Source organism: Ursus americanus, chromosome 2, assembly GCF_024610735.1.
Source record: "Ursus americanus isolate L20-20 chromosome 2, mUrsAme1.1.p, whole genome shotgun sequence".
Classification (NCBI taxonomy): domain Eukaryota; kingdom Metazoa; phylum Chordata; class Mammalia; order Carnivora; family Ursidae; genus Ursus; species Ursus americanus.
The window spans coordinates 36331566-36347590 of NC_142128.1; the positions used below are offsets into that span (position 1 = coordinate 36331566).

Consider the following 16025-nt stretch of genomic DNA (forward strand, 5'->3'; position numbering starts at 1 on the left):
CTCAGAATGGATAAAGCCAGAAACGCCCTTGGAAATCATTAAGCCTCTCATTTTAGGGCGCCTGGGTGGCTCAGTCAGTTAAGCATCTGCCTTCGGCTCAGGTCATGATCCAGAGTCCTGGGATTGAGTCCCGCGTCAGACTCCCTCCTCAGGTAGAAGCCTGCTTCTCCCTCGGGCTGTTGCTCCCCCTGCTTGTGTGCTCTCTTTCTCTCTCTCTCTGTATAATAAATAAATTAAAAAAAAAAAAACCTCTCACTTTACAGAGGGGAAAACTGAGTCCCAGGGAAAGAGAAAGAGCTTACAAGAGCCAAAACTAAACCCAGATGTCCCGCCTCTGAAAGCAGCCCCTCTTCTGTAGCATCATACCATAGTGAAGACAGCGTCATCTGACCCAAGTGAAACCAGTTCCTTTGCATCTACTGGAACTCCAGGCATGGTCAACAGTGTTGCCCTCACGCAGCTTTTCCAGCCCAGTCCCTGATTGTGTCCAGAGTTGAAAATGCAATTTTAGTAAAACTGATTGCCACTCACTGTAGCTGTTCATTTCTTAGCTTTCCTCCTCCTCTGTCTTGTTCTGCCCATATTCCAGAACTGGCCCTTAAGCAGGATCAAGAGACTTGAGCAGCAGGAAAGAGGAACCGAAGGGGCAGTGGAAATTTCTGCTGGGTCATTAGTGGTCCCCAGCTGCTGGCTGGATTTAGAACATAACTTTAAGTGTCAGGGTGGAAATAACCCAAACACTGTGGAGACAGTTTCCTTTGTGCAATTACTGGGACTAGCCATGCCACAGAATAGAAGGGCCATGCTCCCTGAACTCATTTTAGGTTAGGTGTTTGAAACTTGGGTAATATCTCTTCGAGTGGAAAATGGATTCCATGATTGGTTCCCAGGCTAGTCTACTTAACTGATACTATAATTGACCTCTGGGTCCCAGAGCCTGGAAGCCAGAATCATTAAAGTCCAGGAGGGGGAAGTTTCTGTGTCCGTGGCATCCTCTGCTTCCTCCAATCCCTCCTCCACATCCTCCCAGTGGCTTTGGGCCCCCGAGCTTCCCCAGATAATGGAGCGCTCCAGGTTTTGACAGCTGCCTGCCCTCCCTTTGGTCCCTCACGGAAGCTGCTATCAACCCAGATTTTGGAGTAATGGGCACTCTGCTAGAACTAATCCACATGCAAGTGTAAATGACTAACAGCCCCTGAGCTAGTGGTTCTGACATGTCAGTGGGACATCTCAGTGGGCACTAGAACCACCAGGAGAGCTTATGAAAATGTAGGCTCCCAAACCCCACCCTAGAGGTGTGGATTCAGCAAAGGCTGGAGTGGACACCAGGGAATTTGTGACGGTTTTTTTGTTTGGTTGCTTTTTCTTTTTTTAATTTATTTGAGAGAGAGAGAGCGAGAGAGAGAGCAAGCATGAACAGGGGGGAGGGGCAGAGGGAGAAGCAGACTCCCTGCTGAGCAGGGAGCCCCACTCAGGCTCGATCCCAGCTCTCTGGGATCATGACCTGAGCCAAAGGCAGATGTTTGGTTTTTTGGGGGTTTTTTTTAAGATTTTATTTATTTGACAGAGAGATACACAGAGAGAGAGGGGACACAAGCAGAGGGAGAGGGAGAAGCAGGCTTCCCGCTGAGCAGGGAGCCCGACGCAGGGCTCGATCCCAGCACCCCGGGATCATGACCTGAGCCGAAGGCAGACGCTTAACGACTGAGCAACCCAGGCACCCCCGAAGGCAGATGTTTAACCAAATGAGCCGCCCAGGTTCCCTGGGAATTTGGGGGGGGTTAAGATTTTTTTATTTATTTGAGAGAGAGACAGAGAGAGCACAGAGGGAGAGTGAGAGGGAGAAGCAGACTTCCTGCTAAGCAGAGAACTGGATGCAGGGCTCCATCCCAGGACCCTGAGATCATGACCTGAGCCAAAGGCAGATGCTTAACCGACTGAGCCATCCAGGCACCCCAGGAATTTGTGTTTTTTAACAAGCAGTTCAACTGATTCTGAGGTTGGTGGTATAAAATACCACGGATAAATACTAGACCAGATGAAGTGGAAGGTGTTTGTAATTCCAGGGTGAGTTGCTCTTTACTGGACAGGAAGAATCACATAGAACAGAATCCAGGATTTACAGGCAAAAACAAAATCAAAAAGCCAAGGCAAAAGCAAGCTACTCCCTGGGTGAATTGTCTCTGTGTTTCCATTTCATCTACTGTGATATGGCATGGCTCAGCCATGAGAAAGCTCAGACACTATAACAAGGAGACAATTTGTTATAGATTTCAAAAGGCTTCTGTTACTCATTCTTGAGGCTTGAAAAGTTCTTGCCCACTTAGCCCCTACCTACCTGTAACAAAGTACTCTCACTTGTGGCATTTGACACACACCCCCACGACATACAGTATAGTAGAGAGATTAAGAGCCCAGGTTGTAATGCTCAACACCATCAGTCATTCCGGAAATGCATGTCAAACCCAATGAGATACCATTGCCATGGCTATAATCAAAAACAGGAAGATAACAAGTGTTGGTGAGGACGTAGAGAAACTGGAACTCCTGGACACTGCTGATGGGACTGCAAAATGGCACAGCCACTATGGAAAATAGTCTGGCAGTTCCTCAAAAACTTAAACACAGAGTCATCATATGACCCAGCAATTCTACTCTGAGGTGTATACCCAAAAGAACTGAAAACTGACACTTATACATGAATGCTCATAGCAGCATTATTCACAGTAGCCAAACAACCTAGAAACAACCTAAATGTCCACCAACTGATGGATGATAAACAAATTCTGGTCTGTTTGTACAATGAATATTATTCAGCCATAAAAAGGAATGAAGTACAGATACATGCTACAACATAGATGAACCTGGAAAACATGAAGCTGAGTAAAAGAAACCAGACACAAAAGGTCACATATTGTAAGATTTCATTTCTATGAAATGTCCAGAACAGGTAAAACTATAGAGACAGAAAGCAGATTAGATGTCAGTAGGAGATGGGGGAATGGAGGACTTGGAAGTGACTGCTAATGGGTATAGTCTCCTTTTGGGGTGATGAATATGCCCTGGAACTAGAAAGAGCTGATTATTGCACAACATTGTGACTATACTAAATGCTACTGAATTGTACACTTTAAAATGTTAATGGTTAATTTTATGTTATGTGAATTTCACCTATTCAAAAAAAAAAGCATGGGCTGTAACAAAGCCTCCTGGGTTCAAAGCCCAGTTTTGGTACATGATCTTGAGCAAACTTTGTGCCTGTTTCCTTAAAGGGGGAAATCTCTAGAAGAGGGGCTATTATAGTAGCCACTTGCAGGATTGTTGGGAGCATTAGATAAGTTAATGTCCCTACAAACTTAGGAAAGGTGTTGGCTTATGACATGACAGTAAATATGTGCCATGATTTCATCGCACAAACCCTACCTGCTATTATTCAGGCAACCAAGGCCAGGCAGGTTAGGGGTTTGTTCAAGTTCATACGGCATGTTCAAAAGCCAAGTCGGGGTTGGCACCCAGATCTCTTGGACTCTAGGTCCATGCTTCCCCTGATGACCACCCAATTTGATCCCTGACCAGGAATCTTGACCCCAAAGCCCCAATCTCTGACAGCAGCACAACTTCTTTCCAGTGCCCCCAAGCGTGGTCTACCTACAAGGCAGAAACAAAAAAGCAACAACTGTTTTTGCTTCTTCCCAGCTGAAAGCCTTGGCCATCCTAGGGGGACTTTACCCACCAGCAATGACTCTGAGCCAGTGGAGAGCTTTCCCTTCTTGGTTCCCGTAACCGTCCAGTTCTAGTCACAGAATGTCCTGCCTTGATTTAACTTGGAAACAGGAGAAATCACCACTATCTTATTATAATCAGTAGGGTTACCCAGAGGATTCTGTCCCAGCAGGTAAGGAAGTGGACTCAGTTGTCCCCTTGGATCTTTGGTTCACTCTTTAGACTTCCCCCCAATACGCACTCCCCTTTTCCCTGGTACAATGTAAGATCACAGGTTTTTTCCATGTCTGGTTCAATTCTTATGTTTTCAAGAACAATCTAGCTTAATCACATTCCCCAACATCTGCCTTCCTTCTTTAAGTAGGGAGAAATAAGTCTATACCCATTTATGTCTAGAAATCCTTCCTGATTTCATTGTTTTCCTCAAACAGCATGGGAGTCCTAGGAAAAACCGTGGGATATTTGCCAAGAATTGGGCCCACTGGAAATTCAATATTGAATCAGATCATCACAAGCAGAACATTAGGAAAATCATCCCACAGGAAATATTCAAATTCTGGGCTCTTACCTTCTGGACACAGAATAACCCAAGTAACCTGGCCTCCCCATGCCCTGCCTTCTCTCCCATATCAGATTCTACAGCCAACCCCAGCTTCCTCCAGGACTGTGAGGACTCTTCCAGGGAGCAGATCCAATCTGGCAGTTGTGAGATGCAATTAGCCCTTCCGTTATGCCTACCAGTGTTTGTACCTCCAGAAAACCAAGTCTGAATGAAGCCCCAGGGTAGCCACCCAGGGCAACAATCCTCCAGAAGAAGTAGGCCAACCAGAAGGATATTGGGGGAGGTCTTAAGATCACTTTGATACCCCTGGCAGTTTCCATTCATATAACTTATCAATACCTTCCCTCCTTCATTCCCCAGGTCGCTGGATTGAAGATCACGGAGTCATTCACAACATGATGTTTGACACAGAGACTAAATGGAAGTTCTCCTTCAAAACTACACAGAACAAGACTGAGTGGTGGGACAATGGTGTTCTCCCCCTCTGGATCACAGCCCAGAGACAGGTACTATCAGAAACCCTGGGTTAGCTTCCAGGACATCGCCTCTCTTTCCTAAGCATGTGGGATGGGGGTTAGAAGCTGTGACCTTGAGAAAGTGACTTAACTTCTGTAAACATGTTTCCCTAAATGTGTAATGGGAATAATGATAATGTGCTATGTAACAGATTTGATGTAAGTATTAAATGAAATATGCATTTAGCCATTATCGATGGATGAGTCTCTATGAGGGCAGAGTCTGGCTTAATCATGATTGTACCTCCAGGGTTCACCATACGGTCTGAACTGAGCAGCTCTTTCACAAATATTTGCTTATACACTTGCCTCAGACTTAAGCATAAAAGCCCTTAAGAATGAAGTTGACCATTTAATGAATCTTCAGACCATGAAAAGCTCTAAGAACATTCACTTGAAAGGATTCCAGTGGCCACTTATTATTGCTTCAAAAAGGCAGAAATCAGAGCTGCAGGTTTAAGTCCCAGCCCCAAAACTGCTGTCAGCTTTGTATTTTCTTTTCTATTCTTTTTTAAGATTTTATTTATTTATTTGACAGAGAGAGAGACACAGCAAGAGAGGGAACACAAGCAGGGGGAGTGGGAGAGGAAGAAGCAGGCTCCCAGCAGAACAGGGAGCCTGACGTGGGACTCGATCCCAGGACCCCGGGATCACTCCCTGGGCCGAAGGCAGACACTTAACGACTGAGCCACCCAGGCACCCAGCTTTGTATTTTCTTTTTTTTTTCTTTTTTTTTTTTTAAGATTTTATTTATTTATTCAACAGAGACAGAGACAGCCAGCAAGAGAGGGAACACAAGCAGGGGAAGTGGGAGAGGAAGAAGCAGGCTCATAGCTGAGGAGCCTGATGTGGGGCTCGATCCCATAACGCCGGGATCACGCCCTGAGCCGAAGGCAGACGCTTAACCGCTGTGCCACCCAGGCGCCCCCCAGCTTTGTATTTTCTTAATCAACTTTCACAGTCATCACTTCAGAGTAGAACCTTCTCCTTGTCTTCCCCAAGACACCAACCTTTGCTCCAAAGATCCCCTGGGCACTGGAGCTTCATCTCTGTGCTCCAACATATACTGGGTGTATCATGCTGCAAGGTGGTGCTGCTGCAGCTCAGAATGCAGGCTGTGGACTTAGACTCCTGGAGCAGAATCTGGCCAGCTCCACCTTTCTCCAGTTGCTTTACCTTGGGCAAAACACTCCTTTCTGTGCTTTATTTGCCTCACCCATAAAATGAGGATTATCAGAGTCCCTACTTCTTAACTGAGATAATGCATGTAACATGCTGAAACTAAATATTCAAAAACTATTAGTCTTTAAAGGAGACTGAATCATTTAGCACTTCAGCTAGTCACTACAGCTCTAAGTCAGAACTATTCAATGGAACTTTCTTTGATGATGGACATGTTCTACTGTGCACTGTCCAACATGAATACCACTAGCCACATGTGGTTATTGAGCCCTTGAAATGTGACTAGTGAGACTAAGGAACCAAAATTTTAATTGCATCTAATTTTTATTAATTTCAATTTAAATCTAAATACCACATGTGGTTAAGGGCTACCATATTGGACAGCATAACTTTAAATGAATCACAGGGGGTTGTCAATGACTCTACCTCAGCTTCGTTTTTCCCTTGACTGTTGGGCTCTAGATTCCTTCCTCTTCTGTCACATTATTTTTAACTTTGAGGCAGAAACCATGCAAATAAATTCTGTCCCCTCAAGGAAATAACATTCATAACACCTTCTATGTGCCTAGTAGTGATTTAAGTGTTTTAAATTTATTAATTTATACCAGTTCTTAGGTGGGTGTTACTATCATGCCCACTTAACAGGTGAGTAAACTGAAGCACAGAGCAGTGCCATAACTTCTCAAAGTCACAAAACTAGCAAGAGGCAAAGCTGAGATTTGAACTCACTCTGGGTTCAGTAACTCTTAACTCTTAACCATAACATTATATTACTTCCCTGGCCAAAACATTTAGCTGTGGATTTCATAGTGAATCACGTATTTGCCTTGCTGCTAGGGAGGTCTGGGCAGTCTTCATTAATTCTCTGTTCAAAACCCAGGGCCTCTCTAGTCTCTTGCTACAGTATTTGTTCATTGGCATGAGGCTTCTGGTAGCATTCTTTCCTGTAGTTTTTCTTATTCATGGTTCTTATTTCATTATCATTTATTTTCAGGACTTTGTTTCCTTCTGTTCAATTCATAATCAGAGTGTTCTTCCTCTTTGCTGAATTCATAAGTGGTTGTGCAAAAACAGAATCTGGTGCAAGGCCAGACGACTGACAAGATGCCATGCATTTGGCAAGTGAAAGTCAATCTGGTATATCTCATTCTACCACTGACATCTCCTGCCATGGGACAGGGCCACTGGTCAGCTCCCCGAGGAGCTGGCAGGAAAGCTGCTGCAATCAGAGCAAACCTGTGGCCCCAGGTCAGCCCCCCAGTAACAGCATACCAACTGGCCCTAAATGTCATTCAGGGGCCCATCTCTATTACCAGGCAGGACTATAGGGGAGTGGCCTGACCTGTATCCATCACTGGGAAAATCCATCCTTCTCCTGAGTCTCTTCCAGGAGGGCTTTGTGGAGATTGATGCAATCACCTTTAATGGGACTAGAATGTTTTCCTTCCATGACACTAACACTGCCAGAGTCCATCAAGATATATAAGAATTGACATGCCTTGTGGATGATGCCTAAAAGATGGGATTCCTGGCCACCTTTGCGTCCATTACTCACAGTCCAAGAATGTATCCACACTCCAGCAGAATTTCACTAATGGTCAGGGTATGAATGGAGAGGCTCCATTTAGAGCAAGCTCAGATTTTAACTGAGCATGCCGAAGTGGTTCACCAAGTTCAGAAGTCCTAATCCTCAGAGAAAGGCAGGCAGCCATGACTTCAAGACCTAGGAAAACCATGAAAACCTAGAGGCATGTTTCACCTCTCCATAGAGGAGCTATAGAGCGTATTAAGGAGTGAAATGGCAGGGGATGATCTGAGTGAGATCCTCATGGCTGCCAAGAGTCTGTACCAGGACCATGGTAGGCTACAACCAGGAGGGGATTTGGAGAGAGGGTGGGGAGGGCAGCTAAGATTTTCACTGTAAGCCAAGTCTCCTAGACAATAGCTTCCAAACTTGGAAGAGCTATGAGCAAGATGGTGCCAACTGCTTCTGCCTAGAGCATTAATAACAAGATCATTCATCCCAATATTGGCCCAAACCACATCTTTATTATGCATCATGAAGGTTCTAAGAATAATAATCTGACCTCCAAAAGGGTGTGGGAGGGGGAGAAAACAGAATCTTGGCTGTCTGGCTCCTTCTGTTCAGTGACTCTTCTGGAGCACAGAAAAGCAATGAAAACACTCAGAATCAACCTTGACTTCTGAATTTCACATACATGGAATCTATCTCTTTCCACCAAATCACTTCCTAGAAGGAGGAACTAACTCTTTTCCCTAAACCACTCATGTTCCCCAACAAAGCACAACCATGATGAAATGTTCAAGGGCCTTCCTAAAACATGTGCACCTTGTGCCATTCACTCTGTCCTAAAGGAAGAGACAAGACAAAATGCAAAACCAAACTGAAACTTCTGTTCTAATGATTAGTTCTAATAAACTCTGTACAAAACCAAAGGATTTTGCCTATAGGAAGTACCAACTCTTGTTTTAAAAAAGCAACTTAAGAGTAATAGCCACATTGATGCAACACTACACTAAGGGAGAATAATGAACCTAATAAAACCAGCGATTTTCCAATTGCTATTGCTACTGGAAACACTGATTATGCTAATTAAAGGGTAGAATAGTAAATACCCACTCTTTTGCATCCAATTAAGTGCTCAGATTATTTCTCAGAAGTATTTGTTGAAAATAGCACTTTTGATTATCACGGGTCCCAAATAAACAGAGTCGTGTGTGCCTGTGTGTGTGTGTGTGTGTGTACTCAAACATACATTTCTCTCTGAAGCTTATTTCATGGAGCAGTATAACTCTTAAAATCCCTATGGGCCAAAGTGAAAAAAAATCAGAGTTTCCTAAGACTACAGCTTGAGATATCTTTAAAGAAGGTATATGTTGAGAACACAGCACAAGAAGACAATTTCAAGCTGGGAACATCTGAGATTTCACATGCAAACATCAAGAAGTCAACTGGATACGCAGAGCTGCCTAAGTCCCTCATAATGTCAATGTCGGCTTATTCTAGACAATAAAATTGCTAGTCAAACTATGTTCTACAAAATGTTGAAAGTTTTATCCTTCCAGCCAATTCCATACTTCAGAGCAAAGTCAATTTATATGTAAGTTAAACAAAGTACCATCGCTAAAAACTGAGAATTATGAGTAATGCCAATCAGAAATGCAATAAATAAATATTAGAGGATTTGCAAGTTAAAGCAACCATAGAAATTCTATTATCAGAAATGAAAATGTGTTGCCTGAAGAGATTACAAATAAGATGCTAGAACCCAAAAAAGAAAGAGCTTCTGTAACTATTTCCATAAGTTAATCAGGAGTAAGAAATAGGATGGGTTTTGCACTCACAAAAGGAGATGTGATTCATGCATTCATTCAATATGCATTTAACCAACAATTACCACCTACTCTGAGCCAGGCCTGTTCTAGGTCCCAGGAAAAGAGTGGTCAATAAAATCAACATAGCCCCTGATCCCATGGAACTCACATTCTAAGGGAGGGAAATAGACAGTAAACAAGAAACACATTAAGATAATTTCAGAATGGGTAAAGTGTTTTGAGAATATAAAACTAAATCACATGATAGAAAATGAAGGCTGGAGGGCAGAGGGTACAATATTTCACCTATAGCAACGGATAGCAGAGCTTCTGGAGCCTTGCAAAACATTTAGTATTAAGACTTCTATCTTGGGCCGCTTACGTGGTTCCATCAGTTGAGCATCTGCCATTGGCTCAGATCATGACCCCAGGGTCCTGGGATTGAGCCCTACCTTGGGCTCCCTGCTCAGCAAGGAGTCTGTTTCTCCCTCTTCCTCTGCCCCTCTGCCTGCTTGTGCTTGCTCTCTCTTGATCTCTATCTCTCTCTCTTAAATAAATAAATAAAAATCTTTAAAAAAAAAAAAAAAAGACTTCTATCTTATTTCAAGCTTCCAAAAAGCTGCGCCTGAGGCAGGGATTTGGTGCATATAAGGCATTGAGGAAGGGTTCTCTGCAGATGGGAGTGAGGTAAACTGACAGGGCAGGGTTTGAAAGAAGGTAAGTGAGTTGTGGTTGCAGTTAGAGACCAGCTTCAGCTTAATCCCACAGAGAGCTCTGGAGCATGAACTGAACCCCCATGCTATCCCAACCTGAGGCAAGGAAGCTGGTCTTTTGTCCTCCCATCAGTGAATCACTGGCCATAGGCAGCTGGGAGTGAAGAAGCAGGATAGAATACCTTCCCAGGTGAGGCAAGATTTGGCCACTTGGCTGAAGGTAATTTTCCAGAACATGGAGCAGCTGAAGCGAATGTAAGTGCACTGGCCCCATAAGGGGATGTGGGTAGAAAACCAACAGCATCCCCTACAACCTCCAAATTGCTTTCCTGCTTCTCTCTCTCAAACGGTACATTGGAAGTTTTGTCAATACTCTCAGTTATACTTTTCTGCTCATTTGTTAACCAAATAGCCACAACCCAGGTGCCATTATCCCAAAATTCTTCCTGGTCATTTATTCTCCATACCAAATCAACATAGTGACACCACCACCATCCTTGGTTCTACTAAAACTGATAAACTTTTGAGTTTTTCAGGACATCCAAACCATGGGTGATAGAGGAAGTGTCACAGTACAGCCTTCAAGTTAATAGCTTTGCTGAGGCAAAGGAAAGTACTTGCTCCCCAAATAAGCAGGTCATTCATTCATTAAACCAAAAATTAATTGAGCCCCAACTGTGTGCCATGTCCTGGTTGCGGAGTTGCTTTGCAACAACAGGACTTATTTAGTGAGATGTGTCCATCTCATTGTTAACCCACTGGTGAGCAAACATAAAATTATTTTTTTTCCTAACAATTTTACCAAGCTTTGTCAACAACCACCTTTCTGCTGGAGAGATCACTTAAGAATTTTTTTTTTTTTTTTTTACTTTGCAATCATGTGTGTTTTTAAAACAACCTCATTTCTGGTCCAAAGCTTTCCTCTAGCCCTTACTCCTCCTCCCCAGAAGTCCCAAGACCAAATCTCATTGGCTCTGATGGGGACAGGGCCCAAGGCTGAACCAACTGCTGTGGCCAGTGGATGCAGTGTCCTCTGATTGGCCAGGCCACAACTACATCCCACCTCTGGAGCCTGATGTGAAAACAACACATCCCAAACCAGCTGTGAAGCAAGGGCAGAGTCTCTAGGGGAAGTGAGGGTTCTCTGAACTAGTGGAGGGGGAGTGGGTGCTGGGCAAGCAAAAATGTTAACTGTCCACTATACACATCGGGGAAGGCTTTATGGTGGTATGCTATATCTGGAGGCAAAGAAAAGAGTGCCTACCATATGCCAAAACACAGTCCCCAACAGTTTATCTTAAAGTTATCAGGCTTAATCCTCACAAAAATAACATCAACTTTTTGGCATTTTACATGTAGAAACACTGAAGCATAAGAGATTAAGGAATGTACTCACCATCACCAACATAGAAAGTACCATTTTTCCTCCATTCCAGGAACTTTTTTTTCATTTTGCCATCTCTGAAGTTGGAGTGCATCTTATAATCAGTGGAGTGTCATGGTTTAACTGGCAGCATTTTTCTTCTAGTACCACATAAAATAATAACATGTCTTGCAATCAATGGTGTTACAGATTCGATGAGATCCTGGTGAAGCCAGGAATGAAGTCCAATCCCATCTGACTCCAAAGCTTACATGTTCTCTACGCCTCTGGACTAAGGGACATCAACAAGTCAGGCTTCACTTATTATGGAAAAGATATGAGAAACAGCGCTGATAGAATTTTCTTCTTGTGTTTGCAGGGGAGGAAGACGGCATCATTTCACTATCCTGGGGGAGGTGCGAAGTACCAAGGGGAGGCTGTCCAGCGGTCCCTGGTGGAGTCTTACACTCACCCAGACAGCAACGAGACAGAGTGGAGGGAGAACATCGATATTGTCATGAACTGGTTCACTAAGGAAGACTTTGACTTCGTGACTCTGTACTATGGAGAGCCAGATAACATGGGACACAAATTTGGGCCTGAGACGGAGAACAGAAGGGTGATCATTCAGCAAATCGACAGAACCATCGGGTACCTGGTGGAAGCCATTGAGAGGCACGGCTTGACCAAGCACCTCAATGTCATCATCACATCAGACCATGGCATGACCACAGTAAAAAAGAAGCCCAACGTCACTGAGATCCTCTTGACTAACTACATCAAGTTCTGGGACTTGGTCAAGTTTGATATCGTGGACTATGGTGGCTTTGGGATGCTTCTGCCGAAACCAGGACAAGAAGAAGCTGTTTACCAAGCGCTGAAGAATGCACACCCTCATCTCAATGTGTACAAGAAGGAGGAATTCCCAGAACGTTTCCATTTTGCTAAACACAAGCGGGTCCTGCCAATCGTGATGTATGCTGACTCTGGTTATAACATCAATGGGGTGAGTTGATTCTAAAATGAATAAAGTCATCTTGGGTCTGGGAGACAGCCTCTAGAAAGAAACAGTTCTGAAAAAAATTAAAACATAAGTTGTAATCCACTAAGTGTTCCCCATCCCCAAACCCATATCACACCCAACCAACCCTGTCCCATGTCACCACTATGCAATAATAATGACAAACATCCCTCCCTGACCAAGGCCCTGTCCAGAACTGTACTAAAATTTTTTTTTTTTTTTGCTTTTTGTTTTTTGTTTTTTATTGTGTTATGTTAGTCACCATACAGCAGAACTGTACTAAAATTTTAACATGAGTTATTTCATTTCTGTTTTCCCAGCCCCTAAAGATACTCTTATCTCCCCCATTTTAATGAGGAATAAACCAAAGCTAGAGAGAAGTGATTTGGATTAGAAGTATAAGGCTGAAGTTTGAACCCAAGCCTGTGTGCTTGATCATTATGCATAGATCACTAGTAGATTCACCAAAAAAAAACCCACCTGCTGGTTCCTCTTTGCACGTATCAAAAATAATAATGATAAGAATAATAAGTAACCCTGTTCACAAACAAAATTATACACAAATGCTCATAGCAGCATTATTCATAACCAAGAAGTAAAAACAACCCAATTGTCCATCAGTTGATAAACAGATGAATGAAATATGGTATATCCATACAATGGAATATTATGTTGCCATTTAAAGGAACAAAGTACTGATACATGTTATAACTTGAATGAACCTTGAGAATACTGTGATCACTGAAAGAAATTAGATACAAAGGACTACATCTTGTATGATTCTATTTAAATGAAATGTTCAGAATAGGCAAATCTATAGAGACAGAACACAGATTGGTGGTTGTCTAGAGCAAGGGGAGATGTCGGGGGGGAAAAGGGGAGTGACTGCTGAAAGGTACAGGGTTTCTTTTTGGGGTGATGAATGTTCCAAAATTGATTGTTGTGATAGTTGCACAACTCTGAGAAAAATTAAAAAATCATCAGACTGTACATTTTAAATGGGTACATTGTATGGTATACAAATTATATCTCAACAAAGCCGTTATGAAAAAATAAGCAAATCTAAAGAAGAAAATACCAAAATCAAGGCTAACTGTGAGACATAAGTGAGGTGGTCTGGTTTTTGTAACTTACCAACCAATAATTCATGGCAGAACAAAGTGTAGGTGATATCTAAACAGTACATGACAGAAGACCATCCCAGGTATAACTTGAAGAACACTTGTCCTAGGCTACAAACAGGAGCTGAACATTATAAGCATGTCTGCAATCTATATACTCTTGTATTGCTACAAGTTCAGAGTATAACAGATATGGGAAAACTCATAAGGTTATTGTTTAATGTTGGTGAAAATAGTCACAGTAAAATGCAACAATTTATTGATATTTTGCAATCCCTCACACAGGCCAGAACACTGACGATGTGTGCCCAAAGCTAAGGTCTTGCCAAGGAGAGATCTACGGTCACTGGCCTCTTTGTAAGCCTGGTTCATGACGTAACAAGTTGAGAGTGATATGAAGGGATTTAATGCAATAGTCACATTCCCAACATAACCAACCAGGTTTGAGGGAATAGGGAACCTTCTGAACTGACCATTAGGCAGAAAATCCTTTGAGTCTCAGTGACTCTCACTGAGCTCACTTCTCAGATCCCCATCCACCTGCCTGCTTTGGTGTGCAGTGAAGTAGGTGTTATTACTCTTCTCTCTTCAGGATTAAGGAGCTTGCAAAGTACATGAGGCCATCACCAGAGGCACTATGTTTGAGCTTCTTATTATTGTCAGTATTATCTTCTTGCTGTGTCCAATGGGTATGGTTTCTTTATTCTCTTTCTTAAAGATCTTTCATTCCTCGCTCTTCTCCTTGGCACTGCAGAGCAGTGTCCTTCCTTGTTATTTAAATTTTTAAAGATTTCCTGGATCTGAATAGCATGACAATAAGGGACAGTTTTCTTTCAGGGGATTGGAATCTAAAATGGCTTTTTTGTTATTATTTTTCAGCAACTTATAATATATTTCAACAAAGGAGATCATGGCTTTGATAACATCCACATGGACATGAAGACTATCTTCAGAGCTTTTGGGCCAAATTTCAAGAAGAATCACCTAGCTGAGCCTTTTGACAGCATCCACATCTACCCACTCATGTGTAAGCTCCTGGGGGTTACCCCAGAACCCCACAATGGCTCCCTGGCAGTCACCCAGGAAATGCTTGTAGACTCATACAACCAGCAGCCAGGTGAGATACAAAAACAACCAACATAAAATTGATAGTGTGGTTTGTTCTGTCCTGAGAAAAGAATCAGAAAAGGAAGTGGGGGGTTGGTGGCAGAATCAAGCAGAATAATCCTGTTTCCCTGGCAGCTTCGGTGCCCCCAGTGCAAGATAGCAGCAGCTCTAAACAGATAGTAGAGGAAGTAGGGAATTCCTCCACGTGTTGGTGGTACTTCATATAGTGCCTGTGGCAAAAGGAAGGCTCTCCATAGAAAACGTCAAGCAATAATCCTTCTGATCCTCAGAAATCACATGCAGTCTGCCCCCTGATGCCCCTTCTAGACACAGAAAAGCAGCCTTCCTTCAGCAACTCAGTCCTTGCTGGTGCCTGGAAGAAATCTGCTCACAGGGGAGGAATGAAGCCTCACCATTCCACTCACTGCTGAAAAAAGGGGGAAGGAGGTGGTTCCTGTAAATAAGTTTGCTAATTCTTAAGACTTCGAAATCTTAAATCTGGGTGATATAAAGAAAGAACGGAATCATCTCTGAGAATTCAGTTGTTTGCAAACACTGGCCAGCTTTTGTTCTGCGGAGAGAGAACTAGATGCTGCTCGGTGATTTATTATACTTAAAACAACTATGCTCAATTAGAACGGAGTACAAAGGACACCCCTTTCCCTTCTTCTAAGCCACTGCCCACGATCTTCTTGAGAACTTACAGGAAGCAGGCCATTTTGTAGGAATCTAATTAAATGAATGACAATTCACCAAATTATTGAGGCTTCTTTTTTTTTTTTAAGCTTTAGAGTTTCGCTGCAACTATTTGGCCCTTACCCTTGTCCCATAGCCCATTGGGAGCCTGGGGTAAGGTCTTTGACTGTCGTCAGTTATTGACAAGCAAAACGTCCCACCAACCGATTTTTAGTAAATCAGCTTTTAGCAAATTGGTCACTTGGCAAAGTGGTCATTAGGAAAATGGGTCATTTGGCGAATAGGTCGTTTAGTAAATCGGCTTTCAACGACTTGCCCTACAAGGTTTCTCTACAGTGAGCACTTTCTTGGGTTAAACGTACATTTCCATAATTAATAGTCACCAGAGCCTGGATGGAAAACTTCCCAGGGACCCAGGAGCAGCCAGAATAGCCTCTTAATAATCAGACTATTAAAATCCATCTGATATTTTATCAGGAGCAGAGACACAGAGGACATTGGCTCTCCAAAAGACAGCGTTTGGTCTCGCGATTGTCACAGGAGTTCTTGCAGTTCTGTTTGTTGCTAGTGTGACATACACAGCCATTCGTAGGAAAAAGAAGTGAGTGTTCTTTTGTTCTTTGGTTTTCCCGTGGTTAATCAGTGCACACTGTAATAATCCACTTCAACCACTTCCTGCATGCCAA

The 16025-nt window shown here is 43.0% G+C and overlaps 1 protein-coding gene across 1 annotated transcript in view; it reads left to right on the plus strand.

Annotated features, from left to right (window-relative positions):
• LOC148110543 (ectonucleotide pyrophosphatase/phosphodiesterase family member 7-like) overlaps positions 1-16025 on the plus strand; it is a 32111-nt gene that overhangs the window by 14007 nt on the left and 2079 nt on the right. The window contains exons 2-5 of the mRNA XM_087865770.1: positions 4646-4791; positions 11774-12400; positions 14416-14653; positions 15817-15940. Coding sequence (XP_087721896.1) covers positions 4646-4791; positions 11774-12400; positions 14416-14653; positions 15817-15940 — 1135 coding nt within the window. The remainder of the gene's footprint in view (positions 1-4645; positions 4792-11773; positions 12401-14415; positions 14654-15816; positions 15941-16025) is intronic.